At 43.6% G+C, this 20,714-nt stretch overlaps 1 protein-coding gene across 5 annotated transcripts in view; it reads right to left on the bottom strand.

Annotated features, from left to right (window-relative positions):
• Positions 1 to 20,714, bottom strand: part of FAM120A (family with sequence similarity 120 member A) — a 104,508-nt gene that overhangs the window by 48,861 nt on the left and 34,933 nt on the right. For all 5 annotated transcript variants that reach the window (XM_073805950.1, XM_073805951.1, XM_019940438.3 and 2 more), the window contains exons 4-7: positions 16,286 to 16,414; positions 15,427 to 15,523; positions 4,008 to 4,105; positions 3,486 to 3,763 (exon numbers count right to left, since the gene is read on the bottom strand). In XM_073805950.1, coding sequence (XP_073662051.1) covers positions 3,486 to 3,763; positions 4,008 to 4,105; positions 15,427 to 15,523; positions 16,286 to 16,414 — 602 coding nt within the window. The remainder of the gene's footprint in view (positions 1 to 3,485; positions 3,764 to 4,007; positions 4,106 to 15,426; positions 15,524 to 16,285; positions 16,415 to 20,714) is intronic.

The raw sequence follows: 20,714 nt of genomic DNA, 5'->3' as shown, positions 1-20,714 counted from the left end.
GACCACAGAGACCGAGGACCTGCCAGGAGGGCCTAAACCTCGTGTCCCACCAACTCCACTGATGTCCCCCACTGAAATTTATCTTTAAAAACCAATGTTTGCCAATTTTATAGGTTAAAGAAAGGTACCTTGCTATGTTTTAAGTTGCATGCCTTTGATTTTTTTTTTAGTGAGAGTGAACAACATTCTTTCGTGTTATTGACCATCTGTGTTTCCTCTGTGAACTGCAAGTTTATATTCTTTGCCATATAAAGCAGTTATCTTTTTAATTTGTAGGAAGCTGGGTGGTTTTTTGGGGGGAGGGGCTTATTTGGGGGGGTATTTTGGGGAGGGTTATTCTGTAACAGGCCCCATTACCCATCAGCACCATCCTTTAAAAAAAAATGCTACTGCTTTTCCACTGGGGAAATGAGGCCATTTATTTTGTGATCTCCCATATTCGGGATTATTTCCCAGTACTGCGGGGAATATGGTGGAAGGAGTGCAAATGCCTGAGGGAACTGAACAGGAAAGGGCACACCCAGTCAGGTCCGGTGCAGGCCTCCCTCCTCTCTATTGTACAAGTCGGTGTCTTAGGGTGGGGCAATTAAAAATGTTTCTACAGTCAATCTGCAGAAGGTGGTACGACCAGAGGCACTTCAGTTCAACTGTGCAGTAATTTCCCTAGCCAAATGGCCTGGCCACCCAGACACCTGTCCATCCCTAGGACAAAGAGCACCCAGATTGGAGCAAATTCATTTCCAAAGAAACACTGGGATCTTTCTAGCCCCAGGGCCATTCCAAGCAAATACTGTGGATGTTTCCCATCACTCTTAGAACAGAATTCAGAGTGTACGCCACCCAGCCTCCACCTCACTCGACACCGCAGCCGCACTGGCTTCCCCTTCCTCCACCCCGCACTCGTCCAGCTCTCTCCCCGCTCCGTCACGGCTTGAATCCTGCCTCTCAGGAAGCAATCCCTCCTCCAGACCAACTTGTCTGGTGTCTGCCTCGCATACTCACCACTTGGGTTATCTGTTCATTTGTCTACTCACTTCTTTGCAGGCCTCCATCAGCACGCCACGTCTGCGCTGCCTGCCACTATGCTCAACGGTAGACGGCAAGTGCTCAGGTGTTGCTTGGCTAAATGAATGGATGATTTCTTTCCCTTAAGACCATCCTGAGAGCACAGTGCAGATCCAGGAGTCCCAATTTCAGTCCAAACCAAAGGTAAACCAAATCCTGACTTACTGCCCCTACTTAGTTTCTGAACTAGGAGGGCAGTTCTCTGTCCTATGCGCGGCCCCCAAAGTGTACACACATAACTTATTCAAACAGAATCCTCACCCTGAAATCATGAACACTACCCTTCTTAGCATCCCGCCACAAGTAAGGGATGCCCATAATCAGATCCTACTCTGCCTGGCTTATGATCCTGAAGCCTCTGGTACAAGCGCCCTATCCCCTTTTCCTTCCCTCCTCCCTCTCAATTTTAACACACCTATCTCTTATTTGTTACAATAAATGGAAAAACAGATTTAAGGAAATAAAAACATTGCTAAGCCACATAACTTGATCCAGGCTTAGCAATCTTTCAATTCCAGATTGTGGATGTGCTCTGCCTTTCTTACCACATTTCACACCACAAGAGGGTGAGAGGCCCATGCCATCCCCACATATGGAGTTCACCTTCCAGAGGCTCCTCCAGAAAAACATAGTAAAAATGCCCTGAGTTGGGGGTACAGACAGTTAAGTGCTACAGAGCTCAGAGGTAGGAGGAATGACTAAAATTGAGGAAAAGCTCCAGGGAAGGCAACACTGATCAGAACCTTTGGGAACAGGGCAGAGTTGAGTATGCACAAGAAAAGGGAGGGGCTCTCATGCAATCTTATCCACTCAAGTTCAACTCATATCCTAACAGGGCAGCTTGCCAAATTAAGCAGGCAACTTACATTATCTCCGCATCCCTACCCGAAGGAACAGGATCACCACTGGACCTCCCCAGACCAGGGCCTCTCCTGGCTCACAACGCTCATCACCTGCACAGGACTCCAAGCCACACACAGTGGCTCTGTGTCTTATTTCTACCTGTGTTTCAGAGTCTAGAAAGAATGTTTCTGACTAAAATGAACCTGCCTACAGATATCTTGGTCTTGCTGACATGAGTCAATTATTAAAAGAAAACTCATAGTTCCTTAGTGAGTGAAAGGGCTCCTGAGACATCTATCAGCTGTTCCCAAACTTCTCTGTGCTGAAGAGTCACATGGTCTCATTTACACCTGCAGATTTCTAAGCCCCAACAAAGCAATTCTCATTCAGTAGGTCTTAAATATATTATCTTTCTAGAAGGTTAATTTAAAAGTCTGAATGTTAAATTACAACTTTTCCCTTCATTTTAGAATTTTAGGATTGCACATACAACAAGTAAATATTTATGCATTTTATGCTTCTGTTTCACAATAGCACACATCCCTGGCTGGCAGCAAACTCCTCAGTAACTGCCGCCCAAGGTCAGCAGACTTAATGCCCATTTTACAGATGGAGAAAAAGAGGACAAAAGAGGAAGAATCTCTGGCTTCAGGTGACACACCCATAGAATTTGCAGGAAGACTGGAAACTGTGTCTCAGATTTTCATACAGCAGAAACTGACAGAGCAATAACTGGCCATGGGCATTTACTGAGAATCAGAGTTCAAACCGAGGAAAAAGAGATGCAGATGTAAAGAAAAGAAAGACTCTTCCTTTCCTTTCTTCTTTCTTTTTTTGAAATCAGGTTTCTTAGAAACATAAGATTATGTAAGGGGAGGAGGAGGACTGTGAATTTTAAGACCTTCTCGATCAGATTCTAACAAATTTAAGTATTTGAAAATGCATTTATTCAGGGACACACATTGTTTAAAATACTCCTTCTACAGGGAGAATTCCAACCTGGGTCTGGCAGCTTTCCATGGTTTTGGTTGGATGAACAGTGTTATTTCAAGAACAGTCCTATGAGCTGCTGAGTTGGGGTTCAAGTTGCTGAATTCAGGAGGAAAGGAAATTCTGATTCCCCCTCAATCCAGGAGCCAAGAGACTGAAAGCCACAGGAGTCTAACTTAAAATGCTTTCTGGGGGTGGGACTAGGGGAATCACAGCCCAAAAGAGAGTAAGGGTCAGGCAGAACTTGACCAGACAACTTAACCATGTTTGGTGGTCACACAAACTAATTTTCCTAAAATTCCACCCAAAAAGAGTGGGGGAGTTGGGGACACCAAGGCTTTGGGCTGGCATAGTACAGATTTTCAACCTTGGAAGCCTTGAGGAAACATCCAACCTTTTCTTTCGGTCTGAGGAGTCTTGGTCCAAGCACAGAGTAACTGTCACCTACCTATAACAAACAGCATGTTTGAGCACAACCATCGGTGCCGTGGGCTGGCCAGCCAGAAGGTGGCTTCCCTGGGGACTACAAGCTACTTAAGAAGCTGCTACACTTCTGGGAAGCACCAACTACTCCATACACCACTCACTTTGCAGCTCCTCCACTGCCTTCATCATTGTCTGAAGATGATGACGTAGAAGAACCAGGAAAGTACGCTGAGTCCACGTGATTGGGACTGCCGCTTGGAGCTGGGTTGATCGGGGAGGACCGTTCATACAGTGGGGTATGCTTTCCTTCATGAGGAATGTTACTGTAGTTCTGCTCAGTCAGATTCTTTCCGCTGGTTTCCAAGGTGAGAGCCGGCTCAGCGAGGCTGTATGGGTGTGGACCCTGGCCCGGAGCACCTGGGCTGGGCACCTGGGGGGCCTGAAACAGAGGGTATAGATCACACATGCATACACACTGCCTGCATGGCCCGGAACACATAAGCATAATCCGGCCTTGGCTAAGTTTTAATTCAACAAACACTGTGAAGCAGGTGCTTCACGTATCCTGAGTTTAAGAAATTATTTTAGCATTCATTAAGATCTGATGCATATGCAGCTTTCAAGGCAGCTGTCCCACACCAAGGCTGGGCAGACCAGCTGAGGAAGGAAAGGAAAGGCCTTACCACAGGCTTTGCTTGCAGAGACGTCTGTGGAATGTTGAGCATCTGGGGGGGGACATACGGTGGCACTATCCCAGGCATTCCAAACGGATTTGGTCTGGCTGTTTCATCAATACGGAAAGAAAACAATAAAACAACTGTGAGCAGAAGGACATTCCCCAGGACACAGCGGTGGCTAGCACACATCTCCATCTGTCTTGCACCTCCTCAGGTGCCAGCACGCCACTGGCCCCACTTCCCAGAAACCTTCAGAAATTCATGTTTAACATTAAAAATACTTAATCTTATGATGACCAATTTTATACACTGGGGCTAGAATTCTAACTTTCAAGAGTTTTCAATTAATGTCTGATGGTCTTTTTGCTTTTGTCCATTTCTTTGAATGCCTGGCTTGTCTCTGTCTTTAACTTAACAGGTGTTCTTATTCTTTCTCTGCTCACTGCTGACAAAGCTGGAAGCACTGTAGTACTCTAAGCACTAAAGGAACAAAGGAAGGACACAGCACTTCCCCTTCCATATGTGAAACAATGGAATTTTTCTATTTAAACTAAAATTAGGTTCGTAGCTACTAGCACACTTTTAAATACAAAAAGTGAAGTGTGGTAGTCACTGCCTATACTTTTGGTTTGTTTTCATCGTTAAGGAAACCATGACCAGGTTACACATGCATTATACATGCACTGCGGGGTCAGTAAAACTTGGGATTTTGTGCTCCCTTAGAAAATGACTTTATAAAACCTGTTCTGACGTATGCTGGCATTTGCCCTTCATTATCCTCGTGCTAACTTGTAACAGTGAAGCACAGAATGGAAGCCACGTAGAGAAGCGGCCCCAAACACAACGTCAGGCAGGAGTGGGTCCCATGTCAGCTTAAAGACATGACATAAAGCAATCAACTCAGCCCAAGGTTTAGAAACCTCCATATCCACAACACTCAGTCTCCTTGCGGGTCTGAGGACAGGTGGGGGTCAGCACAAGCAAGGCCAGCAGGGTAATGCCCCCAGCATGCGGTGATGGGGGATGAGTGTGGCCTTCATGTCAAAGACACTTCAAAATATCATGATTTACTAATGTGATAAAAATGAGGAGACTCTTCAGGGCTTTGTTCACTTGCTGAACAGTTAGGTGTGGCGTGCCTGAGAGGACAGGCTGCGAGGGCCAGCCCAGGGCTACTACAAGACCCGGGGGTGTCATCAGGACTCAGACTGCAGGAGACACAGAGAAAATACACCCAGTGAGAACACACAACAGACCCTACTGGTGCCCCCACGGCCACACCGTCTCTTCCTTAGGTTTCTTTTAAAAACAGAACAAAACCAAGCCTAGAGCTACCTCAACGCGAACGTCATTTATCAGGAAGAGTGCTTTTCTAACTTCAAAACCTGAGGGACATCAGGTGAGAAACACACAACCCATAAACCACTACCAACTTGTCAAGAAAAATAAACACACATTTAATTTAACTAAAAAAAATAATAAAGTGCCCCAAACCCTCCCTCTCATTCTTTGAAAGGAAACTCCCACTGATTCCTAACCTGAGGCTCCCTGAGCCAATCCAGTCCTGGGCCGCAAGGACACTGGGAGGGAGCACTGAGGCTTGGGCCATTGCTCACTTCTTACTACCCCACAAGACTCATGAGCCTCAGAAGCCATGATCTGTTGGAAGATCCCATCTCAAGCGCCTGGTGCTCAAGTTGGAAATGCCATAGCTCGCACGAACAGGAAGCTTGGCCCAGCTTCCACTTTCCACTGAACAGAGATGGCTGTGGGACAAACAGCTGGGAATGGTGATGCTGGCACATGTGCATGTGGGGCTGGTGTCCCATCTACACACTTGTCCACACGCTCACATACACACAAATGTTCACCACACAGACACATGTGCACATTTGCCTGCACTCACACACACAAGGAGACATTCCTGATCAAACAGTAAGTCCATGAGTTATGAACCTCTGAGTGTGAGATACGGGATGCCGTAACTGAAAGTCCCTTCTCAGGTGATTCTGAATTTTAGCCAGATTTTGGGTGAAAGAGTATTATGAAATCCACTTAAGCTCTAATGCTGTAACTTAAATCACTGTAAAAAGTCTAGTATACAATTCCTTGTAGCTGACCTGCCATACTTAACTTCAGAGTAATAAGAATGAGAGACTGGACTCTTCAATTATGCAGCAGCATTCAAGTGAAGATGAACATTTATGTTTCACTCTATTTTTGGCCATTATATGCTACAAAATTCCTGAAAGCACAAACTTTCCTTAAAAAAAAAAAACAAGAAAAAACAAAAAGAAAGAAACCTCCCAAAACAAAAACACACACAAAACTATAACTTAAAAGCAAAGATTTCCAAGGAAAGAACATTTTCTAAAATCATATTTCAATCCCTGACCTCAAATAAACCTTTGAGAACCCACAGGACTAGTTACTATTCTATCATAACCTAGTCTATTAAGTGAATTAATTTGTCTACATTTCTCTGATGGCTGCAGAAATGCCTAATAAGCGAGGGCCTGCCTCTGCATACTGCATGCCTTCTTATAAATCAGTTCTTGTTCTCAGTGCCCTCGTGCAGCTAAGCAGAGTCATTGTCTGTCTTCTGTGTGACAAGGACATCTTTCTCAGAATTGACACCAGTTCAGAGTGGAGATTAACACCACCAGTTTCTCATTCTCTTCCTTTCACAAATACTTACTAAGAGAGGTAGGCCTTTGTTAGAAAAGTATGCAGAATGAAGACAGACGAAAGGGAAGAAAGTATTTAATTAGTATTTGAAAAATATTTTCATAATTTAAAAATATTTAAATATTAAAGACTTTGAGAATAAGAGAAAGAAAGCATGCATTGCAGCCCTTACGGCTGTGCTTAGTTAGCTGTGAACTCTCATAGATAAGACACTCTGTGCAGTATCCACTCCCTTGAATTACTTACTGTGCCTGTATGAAGCTAACCAGCTTTTCTCTAAATTAAAATACGATTAAAAGAAGGAATGGTGTTAACCAAAAACTCTACTGAGAACTAGCCACCCCTACCCCTACCTAACAAATATTCATCTATTATTGGGCATGTTACTGTGAAGATGTTACATTAAACAAACAATGGTAACAAAGTAATATTTTTTTAATTCTATAATTTAGATGGGTGCTGATGCATGACTTAAGTGTTACACAAAAAACATAGCTTTGAAAATTTAAAGAATAAATAAACCAATATATTCCCTACCACCAACACTAGTTTTCAATGCTTGCAAAAAAACAAAGCAAAATTTTCAAACTATGTTAACCATGTTGACATATTTACTCAATACCAATACTCTACAGAACTTAAGGTACAAAGTTATATGGAGAATTTTACATAATTTGTTTTCATCCTCTCCCAAACGAATAGCTTTCGAAGGCAAGCTAGTGTGGGGGACAGTGGGAACCAACAGGACACTGGTGTGGCCTATGAAGCCTGGTAGGCCGGGCATAGCCAAGGAGGCATGGGGGCTTTTGGGAAGGAGGAGACAGAAATCATCCCAGCTCTTAGAGGACTGAACCTTGTCAGTTCCTAGTGAGTACCAACTCCCAAGAGCTCAGAGCTGGGGCAGCTGATGCCCACCTGGAGCCACAGTGCTGGCAAGGCCCCACAGGAAGAGTCAGAGGCCACTGTCCAGGAGAGAAGCCCTCACAATGGAAGGCTAAGTGTAGGGCAAATTAAAGTAAGATCATGAATAAAGCAAGTAGGCACCTGAAAGAATTATGAGCAATGAAAAAACTTAACCTAGGGAAGCACATTTCAGGTTAATATGTCAATAAATAAGACCTTTCTGAGAACTAGAGCTGTTCAACAATGACAAGGGCTGCTTTGACTGCTTGACGGTTGGTGTAGGAATATACCATGGTCAGGAGGTATCCTGGTGCTTACACAGCATCCCTGGTTATCCAAATCTCTTCTGTCCTTGAGTTTGGATAGCATGTGTGGACCTCAAAGGATACAGTATTATTCAAATCCACGTGACACCTGAGTCTAGAAGAGCAAGAGTCTGAATAGTGAGAAACTTATCCCAAATTTTATCCAAATCTATTAAATTCCTGAGTTCACTTAATCAGGTTTGAATCGTAGGCGTTAAATAGCAAAAGAAAAGAACTCTTAAATTTCATTCAGCCACCTACATGGTTTTATAAGCCTATGATAAATCAAGACAAAGCAGTTTCTGTCCATCTGTGAATTCTAAAAAGCACAACCTAAAAGAAAAGTCTAAAGGCCTTTATTTGGAAGTCACTGATAAACTGAACTAGCAGTCCCCTTCTGTCACTGAATACTGAGAAGCCACCAACAGACCTGATGACAAGCTGTGCCCATCTCAGGAAGACACACCTTGCAGTCTTTTAAACCAGACAGCAACTGAAAGGAGATGTATTTTCAGTTCTTCTAAAATGACCAATTTTCAGGTTTTTTAAAAAAATGACCTTTCAAAAACCCTTAAGACCAGACAACCTATAGCACTGCATACCACATCAACTGAAATAAACTGACTAAAAACTGAATGAAAGGCCACAGGAACAGACTGAGAGAATCCACTAATCTACCCAGGAATCAAGGAGAAAGAATAAGTGGACTTCCTATTTAACATGATAGCATCTTAGCTTCTCTTTGGCAGCATCTATTCTGTCAGACCCCTGGGGGCTTGACATCAATGCCATTTGCATTAGCTTTAAAAAGATAAAAATTGAAAAAGATGAACATGCACACATCTCAAAAACAGCAAGTACAGTATGACAGGTACAATACAGCATTTAGTTAAAAATCAAAACACTATGACTTATTATTCCATATATGAGGTAAGGAACTATAAAAACCATTAGAGGGGGACAGACATGACTTTTAGAAAAGCCTAACGTAGGGCTTCCCTGGTGGCGCAGTGGTTGAGAGTCCGCCTGCCGATGCAGGGGACACGGGTTCGTGCCCCGGACCAGGAGGATCCCGCATGCCGTGGAGCGGCTGGGCCTGTGAGCCATGGCCACTGAGCCTGCGCGTCCGGAGCCTGTGCTCCGCAACGGGAGAGGCCACAACAGTGAGAGGCCCACGTACCGCAAAAAAAAAAAAAAAAAAAAAAAAAGAAAAGCCTAATGTATTTCTTTAAAGACATTTGTTAAACCTGTTTAGTGCGTACCCTAATGCTCATGATACAATCCTTTGTATTTTTCAGTTACATTTAAAGCTTTCCATAATAAGAAAATTTAAGCAAAAACCTTGGAAAGAGTGGGTTTAGTAGTCAAAACTATAAGAATGAATATTATATAACTTGCCAAATTTCAAAAACTTATTAGTAGAGTAGAGCAACAGTATAATATCATATACTTGGTGACAAAAATTTTTTAAAGTGATCATTATAACAGTAGAAAAACTAAAAATATTCTAGTGATGACTACAGAACATGGTTAAGTAGATTACAGCACATCCCCACTGTGGAACATTAGACAAGCTTTAAAAATACTAAGGCAAAAAAAAAAAAAAATACTAAGGCAAACCTTTGTGAAGTTACAGGGAAGCTCCAAAGGCACACTGTTGGGTGGGAACAGGGCAAGTTGCCTTATAGTATGTACAGTCAGGCCCACTATGGGTCCTGTGGCCTGGCTACAGCCAGCACTTGCAGCAGGAGGCCTGTGCCACCCCTGCATAGTGAGCCTGGGCGCATGGACGATGGCAGGTGGACGAGGTCCTGAGGGCCATGTCACCTGGCGTAGGGTAGCAGCGACGCTGAGGAGTTCAACAGTTCAAGCAACAGGAGCAGCGTGGGCAGCGTTCTGATCTCTCTCACTTCTGCTCCCCAGACACATGTGTACATGCCATCGCCCTCTATTCTAGGCAGGTCACACTATGGACTCTGCATGACCTCTGTGTCCCACAGTGGACCCGAATGAGTGACCTTGGGTCATGGAGACCTAACAGCCTCTTCTCATCAGCTGAGGAAGCCCAGCAGGTGCCACATCCTTCTTCACAGACTGTGTCTTCATGTTCAGGGGGGGACATTTCCTGACCATCCCCTCTCATGCTGGGAGTGTGTGTTGTTGGGGAGGTAGAGATGTATTTTCAAAAAGACTGTCAACACAACCTAGAATCCCAGCAACAATCAACAGAACAGTTTGGTGAGCACTGTGCAGACTGTGTAGCCTCAGGAACCCGCCTTCTCAAGACACCAGAAAGTGATGCCTTCCAGTAAAGCCATGGCTCAGAATGAGGGCCCACTGACTGGTCCTTGCTTCTCCCTTACACTTGAAGATGCACCTTTCTGAGCCCTGGTCCCAAGAGCCATGGTCCAGGAGCACCAACTACGGAGTCTAATTGTTCCTGTTAAGACAGTAGGCATTTATGTTCTCTTGTAGATGGGTCACCAGCGGTTGGCACTGAAGTTTGCCATCTGGCATTTTGTGAATCAGGATCCTCTGACCCAGTCAGGTAGAACGTGGCCAGCCTTGGGGGCCTGTCAGGACACAGGCTGATGCAGGCCCCTGAGCTGGGCAAGCCCGTCCAGATAAAACACCCATGGGGCCTCTCTGCCAGCACCTAGGAAGTTTCTATAGCCAGAGGTCCTTTCTTTGTGGTCACTATGTAGAATTTGTTCTTTGCTTTAGCGGTGACAGCTCCTATTTCAATATGGTTCTCTTTGCACAATTCTCTATTATTTGTTCATGCTGGCCTGCTGCCCTGAGGGCTCCCTTAGTCCCCACCAGACCCCTACTCCTCTGTGCTCCAAGGGACCGGAGGTCACTATTACCTCCAACCTTCCTTCTACCTTCATAGCCCCCTCTCAGCTTTCATCATCCACCTAAAAGTTTAAGCATGTTCAAAGTTCCCTCCCATTTCAAGCCCCACCCTTTATGGAAGCAATTGGAGGTGGATTTGGAGGACTGGTGCTGGCCACCTACCCCACCCTCTTCCATATTTTACAGCACAGAAGAAGCCGCAAAGCTAAAAAACTATTTTTCCTAGGATCCCTTGCACCTCGTTTAGGATCACGCAGGCACCCGCACCTGCACGGGGTCTGGGAGCTGTGAGTGCCACAGAAGTCTCCCCCTCACCTCTGCTGACAATTGTTCTTGCCACGACTCCTATTCTGGCTGCTGCACTGCTCTCCCTGTGCCCCCAGCTCCACCTCCTTTCCCTGATCTGAGGTACACCATCTCAAGACCTCCATACAGAGGGCCCTCCACAGAAAACCTCCCCAGGGCATCCGACCTACTTCCGCTGCTCCAATTAGTACTCAGGGTACACACACAATAAAGAAAAGCAAGGGGACCATTAATACAAAATTCAGGGTGCCGGAATACAGGGGAACATGACCAGGAAGAGACAGGGATAGGGCTCTGATACTAGTAACATTCCACTGATGTTTGTTTTATTTACTGTACAAATATACTGTGTGTATGAGAGTTTCAAAATAATTTACTGTACAAATATACTGTGTGTATGATAGTTTCAAAATAATTTAAGTTTTTACAATGAAAAAAATCTTTCAGTGAGCTTTCGCGGTCCAAAGTGTAAGTCTAAAATCTAAGGCCATGCATGGCCCGACAAGCATCACCTGACCATTCCTTCCCTTGCTTTCCTGTGCTCCAACCACATTCTTCTGTTTCTTCTACATCCTGTCCTCTCACCTCAGGACCTTTACACATTCTGTCTCCTCTGCACATATACTTCCTCTCTATCGTCGTCTTGCTAAATTCCTACTCTACACTCAAACCTCACCTAAACATTAATTTAATTGAGCAGAACTAAACACTGGTTTAATCAAGTACTGTTTTAACCGGGTTGGTCTTCCGTGACCTTCCTGTTCACATTCCTGTATGATTCCTCGTCTCAATCACCTACAAGGGCGAGGATGACATCTGTCTTGTCTACCACCCTGTCCAACACTCAGCATAGTGCCTGGCAGGAAGTGAATACATCAAAGGCTCATTTACGTTTTTCAAAAAATTAATAGACTATTTTTTGAGCAGTTCAGCTTTACAGAAAACATAAGCAGAAAGTATACACCTTGCATTAGTGTGCTACATTTGTTACAACTGATGATCCAATATTGATGCATTACTATTAACTAAAGTCTATAGTTCACAGTAGGATTCCCTCTTGGTGTTGTGTATTCTATAGGTTTGGACAAACTTACAAGGACATAAATCCAGCATTATAGTATCATAAGGAATATTTTCACTGCTCTAAAAATCCCATGCTTTGCCTATTTATTCCTCTCTCACCCTCAAACCCTGGAACCCCTGATCATCTTAATGTCTCCGTAGTTTTGCCTTTTCCAGCATGTCATATAGTTGGAATCAGACAGTATGTAGCATTTTCAGGTTGGCTTCTTTCACTTAGTAATGTACATTAAAGGTTTCTCCATGGGTTTTCATGGCTTAATAGCCAATTTCTTTTCAGCACTGAATAATATTCCATTGCTTGGATGTAGCAGTTTATTTATTCATTCACCTGGTGAAGGATATCTTGGTTACTTCCATGTTTTGGCAATAATGACTAAAGCTACTATGAACATTCATGTGCAGGTTTCTGTGTGAACATAAGTATTCAACTCCTTTGGGTAAATACCAAGGAGCAGGATTACTGGATCTTGTGGCAAGAGTATGTTTGGTTTTGTAAGAAACTGCCGAACTGTCTTCAGAGTGGCTGTACCATTTTGTATTCCCACCAGCAAGAAATGAGAATTTCTGTGCTCCACATCCTCACCAGCATTTGGTGGTGACAGTGTTCTGGATCTTAAGCTATTCTAGTAGGTGTGCAGTGAGAGCTCATCTATTTTTCACTGAGGAAGGCCAAGAGGACACAGTGCATGTTTCTTCAGACTAACAAGGCCTCTGTTTTATTTGCACAGCTTTCCACAAATACACTAGGATTAGTTCACGCCTACAGAGTCCACGTTCACAGACCTGAGGCGGGCCTCTAACATCTGTTATTTGTTATTTTTAAATTGTGCCAATGATTTTGGAGCACAGCTAAGGTTTAAGAACTACTTGTTCAACCAGGAAGCCAAATATTGCTGACAACTCAATTCTGACATATCTTACATTTAGACTGCAGATTCTCTGGAGATGGTGGACATTAAGTGCTATGATGGAAAGGAAAAAATTATAATCATATCTAGATCCCCCATTCCCAACACAGTGTTTCTGATACAGTAAATGCTTGAAAAATAATATTAATCTCACCTGTAACATTTTAAAAATCTATCTAGTAGATAATTCAGAAATATACATATATACAGATAGGTATTATATATTAAATATCCATAATCTATAATACGCTATATAATATAGATAATTTCTGGGAGTTCATAGTACAAAAACAGCATGGGCTGGAAAAAATTCTTTTTCCACCCTGAAAAAGACCATGCACTATGCAGACCAGGCCTCCCAGCAACGGGACAGGGAGCATGTGCACTTCCTTTGTAAATTCCACACCATCCAATAACAGTATGGAGATCTGAGGTTTTTTTCTCAATGCTGCAGAGAACCACAAACTCAGAAGGAAAAGCATGGAAGACACAGCAGTCACCCCCCAACGCCAGTCCACATGGAGTCTGGCCAGGAAGGTTTTTCTTTTGAAAATACAGAACCCTGAGGCCAATTAGGCTTCTGAAAACTGTTCTGTGGTAGAACCTAAAATTCTAGCCAGATTTAGAAACCTCTGGGTAGAGTCAACTCTCCTCATTTTTCTGTAAGATTTCTTCAAAACTCTACACATATTCCAGTTTCTAAAATGATTAATACAGACAGGGTCTAATGAACAAGAAAGTTATTTTCCAATATTGGTTCTTCAAAATTCTGGATGTGTTTTCCTGTAGAATAATATAATGAACTATGGTTGGAAAAGACCACTTATGACCTACCTATTACTTATAAGAATATTTTTGTGGAAAATATGTCTTAGGTTCTCACTTGGGATGCCAAGAAAGTATTTCCCCAACTCAGTGTTGCCTCTTCTACGCTCTTGATTTCCGTTTCAGTCATCACTCTCCATTTAGTGGGTCCCTAACAGCACATATAGATGAAATCAATGAGCACTTTCTCCAGATACTTTTATTTCTTTATACTTATCAGAAAAAAAAACAATAAAAGTGATTTTTACATTAATCTGTTTCTGCTGGCTCCAAATTATGTGTATCTAACCTGAAATAAACCTTCCTTCCCAATCTTGCCTCAACCTCTCTCAATTTCATCCCAACATTCCAGGCCATACACTGAACTCTACACTGCCCCAAACTTCCTGCCCTGTTGTAATTCTGTGACTGTGCTTTGTTAAGTCCCTTGCTGTACAATTCAGATTACTGCAACAGTCAGAAGCAATGGGAAATGCTTTATAGAAGGATTTGTAGGTAGTTATCACCTACATTAACCTGCTTGAAAACATCACCCTAAATACCCCAAATTCTTTACCAATTACACCACTGTTGTCCATAAATCACTGAGTGAAAGTGAATTCTAAGAGTATTGACTTCATTTATAAAATACTTACCTCATAATGTCCTTTGATGATTTAATAAGAACATGAAAGCACTTTATAGAACAGTAAATATTTTTAAGAAGTTCAAACTTAAACCTAATTTAAAACTCACCTTCCTCTTCAGAGCATCTTCCAAACTGTTATCAGCTCAGATAAACGCCAAATGTTAAGTCAAGTGTCTTTCTCTATCCTTTCTCTCCCCACATTTTCCTTCTCTTTAAATGGTCTAGTCCCAAGTATACTATAATGAATGTTTAAAGTACAATTGTCATATGAGGACTAGAATGTCACTACAGACAATCTCAGGAACATGACTTCTTTCATTATATGAAATAAGCACAACTGAAACAACGGTTGGCAATATGATTTCTCATAGCTTTACTGCTCTGGAGCCTAAGAAAGGCAATCTCACTCAGGAAGGAGGTTGGTATTTAGGGTTAGTGCTTTACAACCTCCCATGAGATATTCACTATCAAGCAGCCTTCAGGCAAACAGTTTATAATTGTTTTTTATTCCCCAATTTCAAATCTCTGAGTGAAATTTGATATTTTGCCAAAAAAGGCAACAAGAGGAGACACAAATCCACTGCATTTATGAAGGCACTTATAGATCCAGAGGGTCTTCTATGTCCTTGGTGCTCTCTGCAAGAGGACACCTCACAGACAGAGACGTCAGCATCACCGTCATCTGCTAGCCTTGGTCCTCATGGCTGCCTGCTCTTCTCCTCCAGTCTCATAAGTTTTCTCTTGCTCTTCAACACTTTCAGGAATTACCACTGAGTCTGCCCAGGAAGTTCTGCTATACTTATTTGTATAACTATAGAAATCTCAATTCAAAAGAATAAACCAACAAGGTTACTGGGTGAATATTTAAATCTCTTTGGTTACTGCATGGTCAGCATCCATCACAGAGGCTTTGAGTTACTTACCTAAGTAATGTGGTGGGTGAAATGCCATAGGCTTACTAGTCGCTGAATAATATCCAATTGCTCTCTTAAATCGAATAACTTTGTCATCTGTTCTAGACTGAAATAAACGCAGGAAAACCTTTGTAAATCAGTATGCCACTGGTCATGTGTATTAATATATTTTTATAATTCAGCACATGTATAATAATCTTCAGCCTTTCAAGCTAAATGAGAGTTCAGAAATGACATTAAAATCTTCAAGGAAAATCAACAGATTATCATTAAAGAAACAAATCGAACATTCATTCTCTTAGAGCAATGCACTTATCAGAGTCTGACATGGCAGTCAGGAGACCTGAGTTCTGGGATGCAGTCCTCCAACTTTTCCTTGGCCAGGTCTCTGGTGCTACCCAGAAAGGTTTTACTTTTCATCTCCAGCAAGTGGGGGAGCAGTTTTAGTTCTTCAGAGAGCAAACAGGAAGTCACACAAACTTCACCTCTTCTACTAACCCTGACCCCCCTCACATCCTTACTTTCCAAAAAAGGAAGAAGAAATCCCTGATCATCACCTGAAGGGATGGACAAATCAGAGGTCCACAATTCCATTTGATTCGCCTGTCTTCTTAGTAGAAATCCCATTAAATTATGATGGCAAATCTAGGAGCAGCAGAGACCTTACCATTCATCTACCTCAATCCCTCCTCTGTGCAGGCCGGAGGGGAGGCTGGAGGAGCTAGGTGAGGTGCCAGCCCTCCTGGCTGGCAGAGGCCTGACAGCTGGGCAAGCACTCCTGGACACGGCTGGTGTATGCCTCTCAAACCCCTTCCAAACCCAGCACACACCATAGCACAAAGCGCTACCCAGGAGCTTGTATTTGTACCTGAGAATGCTGGAAAACATCTTTAGCTATGGCATCCAAGTCCGAGGTATCCTGGATGTTGCGAACGTAGTCAGCCACAGCCTTGATCACCACATCACACGGTGGCAAGACCAGCTGGTGGGCCCGGACCTAAGGAGACAAGCACACGTGTCAATACACTAATTCTAAACACAGGCCCAGAAACTCCAGGTGATGTTTCCGTTCTAAGGGCCTGATTATTATCAATTTGTGATTTCTTGGCCCCAAGACTTTGGTGGTCTGAGAATCAAGCCCTGGATCTCCCTTTCAGTTGTTGAACTATAACTCAGCTGCTTCAACCTGGCTAGGTAAAAGAGCGTCTGACAGCCTTCCATCACTTCTGGGATGTCTGCAACCTGCTCATGTGAGCACAGCACAGAGAAGCCCTGGGCCACAGATGCTTCCTTTCTTTTGACACCAGGCAGCAGGAGGCTGTGCTGGATGAATGCAGCCCCAAGCACCTGAGACCTCTGCAAAAAGCCAAGGTAAGCTCTGAAGGGGAGGACAATGGTATCCCTGACTGCTGAGGGACATGTCTGGTGAAAGACACACGGAATAAAGTGTAGGAGTATTTTCTATCCAAGAACAGTTGATACCAGGAAAAGGTAAGTAAGCAAATTTTTTTAAAAAAGGTTTGTTTTGGACTTTTTCATGAAAACTAAAAGAAAAAAGATACCTTAATTTAACAAAGTTAAGGTATGCCCATGTTCTTAGAAACAAAGATGAATCAGGTACTAACTCTGTTTATAAAACTTTTTTTAATTGAATGACAGTATGAAATGACATTTTATTTCCTATTTAGTCACAAAGATCATAAAGATAAAAAAGATGGCAAAAACATCTAAAGGCTTTGTGTTTCCAGAGCTGTGCACTCCTGCCCACCACACCTATGAATGTGGTACGTTACACGGCAGGAGGGGGTAGGTTGGCTGTCTGCTAACCTCAGGCCAAGCCTGTTACCCTGGATTATTCAGATGGGCCCAATGTCATCATAGGACCCTCTAATGTAGAAGGGAAGGCAGAGGAGCAGGTTTCACACATGAGGTAGAGCAGGACTCCATCGGCCATTGCCAGCTTTGATGATGGAGGAAGGGCCATGAGCCATGGAACGTAGCACCTACAGATGCTGGAAAAGGCAGGAAACTCTCCCTGGAGCCTCCGGAAGAAACATTCTCCCTGGCCCTGCTGATACCTTGATTTTAGCCCAGTGAGACCCACTTTGGTTGTGACCTCTAGAACTGTAAGATATTATTTGCTGTTTTAAGACACCAAACATAAATAAATAAAAAAGGAAAAAAGGAAAGAAAAAACAAAAAATATTAAGAAATAGAATGGAAGAACTTCTGGAAAAATAGATATTTATACTATTAGGGTATCATCATGCAAAGTTTCAGATGCACATGAGTATATTCAATTTCTCTTTAGAAAAGCAATGGTTTTTTTTTTTTTTTTTTGGCTGTGCCGCACAGCATGCAGGATCTTAGTTCCCCAACCAGGGATCAAACCCGCGCCCCCTGCAGTGGAAGCACAGAAACTTAACCATTGGACCACCAGGGAAGTCCCAAGCAATGGTTTTCTTCTGAAATAATGTTTTCTATGTTTGAAAATGTTAGCTGCTCTGTCTCCTAGGGAAGCATTTATCTCCTTGCTCTGGTCAGTGTTTGGTGAAGGTAAATCCCATCACAATGAACTCCAGGGAACTAGTAAAATGTCTGAGGCTGCAGACCACGAGCACATTCCTAGAAACCCAATTCCCCCTCTGCAGAATGAAAAACTACTGACACACACACGCCTCATGAAGAGGTCCCTGGAACAGTATGTTCCAGCCAGTCTGGGAGAAATGGAAGTTCTGTCCACTCCCCGACTTTTGGGGTGTTTAATAGTCCCACAGCCATGACAGGGAGGAGGGTCAGCTGGTGGCAGCCCCAGGAATGAGGAGTCAGGACAGAAACCCTGAGCTGTCCTACCATCGACATTTCCCCCCTGGTGAGCACATTCCACAGGGAAGGGGACAGCCTTGCCTGAGGAGAGTCTGCAATGGCCAGTGGCCTCCAGGCCCTTGGACAACCCCCTCTCTGGGCCTCGACTTTCTGTCTCTAACTACAGTTTGAGACTAGTTGCCCAAAGAATTCCCCCTGGCAGTCTGAAAGCCTAGGGTTACCTCATTATGTTGCATACAGTACTGGAAAGGCCGGCCACTGTAGAAGGAGTTTATATATAGAACAAATGACGATTAACATGGTTAGAACAGAATTTACTGGGTACATAGATGTCCAAAATATGAAAAGGGCTTTCCTCCAGCAGTTGGGAGCTAATGTGGTAGTGCAGGCAGCCTCTCCCAGCGTGTGCACCCTGACACCGGGACACCACAGACGACTGGGCAGCCGCATACCGTCCCATCCCACCTCAAGTGAAAATGACAGAGTCTGTCACTTTGGTTCCTGTGGATATCCTCGTCTTCACTACCCCCACTCCCCACAACACTAAGGCTATAAAATCCTTGAAGTGAGCAGATCCTATAATTAGAGGGCCCCTAAATCCTTCTGAGAGGCTAATGACCACCACCCTGAAACGGCATCCTTTATAATTTCCCATGGCCCGGACTCCTCCCTCACGCCCCACCACCCCGCGTTCCCCCAGCTTCATTCCTAATCCAGCCTTCCAAATCCAACTCAGGGTGAGCACCCACATCTTCCTCTGAGACTGTTGGTGCTACTGCTCCCAAGCTACATCTTGGCTGCTCTTTAAATGCAAGTGATTATAAAAACAAAGTTTCACATAATATCACTGCTGAAGCAGAAGAACCTGATCCACTTCACTGCCATTTGGAAAAGAGCAAAGCGAAAGGATTACAAATCTTGGCAATTTTCAGGAAGAAAACTACAAACCTGATTTGATCGACATTCACTTGTGGGTAAGGTATCATTCTAGAAAATAAGAACACGGAGCTGCTCCCCAGGGTCTTGACTTCAAGATGCTCACATTCTTATTGGAGAAAAAATGCTCACCAGACTCCAACAGGGCCCTCAGAGGACACCCTGGAGGACTCATGGCCCAGCGGAGGAGGGAGAAAGGCTTCTGCATCCTCTGTGGTTCTCAGAGCGCAGGCCCTGAGATCCAACCCAGTGCCGTCTTGCAGCCCCCAGACCAACGAAAAGAGTTGTGTGAGGGAGCTCTGGCGGTTTGTTGTAGGAAGCCCTCCAACCACTGAATCACTGAACATATCCTGAGGACTAGTATCTTCTAAAGGAGTCAAGAGTAAGGAAAACATTTAAACACCACAACCGTTATGGCTATGCCTTGAGATTCTTTAAAAGTTATGACGTGTATCCATATCTTGTATACATTTGCCTGAATATAGCTGTGAAAAGGATGCTAAAATGCAATTAATCACAAACAATGCTAAATGTGAGCTCTGCAGGGGGAAACTTATGCAGATATACTGAAGGATTTAATGGATTTGAATTTAAAGTATTTAAAGTATTAAGTGTCAACAAAGAAAAATTCCATCACTGTTTTATGAGCAAGGGTCACCAGTAGGCTCACAGGGAAAGGAGGGCAGGCCTGGGCTCCCTCCTGCAGAAGTGTCTACATCCAGCTGGGGCTGTGCTGTCCTGTGATTGAGTTCTTCTAGACTATATGCCACACACTGCTCTCAGCATGCATCACTTCATTTAATCCGCAAAACAATGCTGTGAGGTGTACCCTTAAATGTACTCCCCATCTGACAGAGGAGTTCATTCAGGCACCCATATGAGCCAACGAGGTGAGTAGCTGGGCCACCGCCTGACCTGCAGACTGCACACCTGGCCACCACACTCTGGTCTAGTCGTCTCTAAATTATGCCTCTTTTAGCATTAAATGTCCTTTTCTATGAAATGATGGTAGACAGCGAGTTCCTTTTTCCTCTAACATTCTTATTTAGAACAATTAAAAGTTGGTAACACAACAGTAGCCCTCCCAACTTTTGTTTTCCCCAACAGATCCGTGAAACCCAAACCCCTGTTGTCGATGAAAGGAGCTACAGAAAGATTTTCAAAAGGAGAGGTATGAAATCAGGCCTGAGTTCCAGACACACGGAGGATGGGCATGAAGGCAGAGGAACAAAGGAGGGAACATTAGCAGCTCCTGTGTAAACCTAAGTAACGATAACACAGGTGGTCGAGAAGGATAGCATCAGCAAGTTGGTAAAGGCCAGATGTAGAGAGTCAGATGCAGAGAGGAGAAGAATCAAAGATAATTCTCAATTTCTAACCTGATGACTGCAGGGACAGTGGTATCACTAGCGGGAAACAAAATACAGGACGATAAACCTATTTAGAGAAGGTGATGACATTTCTAAGTTAGAAACATCAAATTTGGTGCACAGGTGCAGTGCCCAAGTGGAGATGACTTGGTGGACAGTGGGATA

Source organism: Tursiops truncatus, chromosome 6 (assembly GCF_011762595.2).
Source record: "Tursiops truncatus isolate mTurTru1 chromosome 6, mTurTru1.mat.Y, whole genome shotgun sequence".
In the NCBI taxonomy this organism is placed as follows: domain Eukaryota; kingdom Metazoa; phylum Chordata; class Mammalia; order Artiodactyla; family Delphinidae; genus Tursiops; species Tursiops truncatus.
Note: the sequence above shows the minus strand (reverse complement) of the source record. Positions and strands in the feature narration are given on the sequence as shown.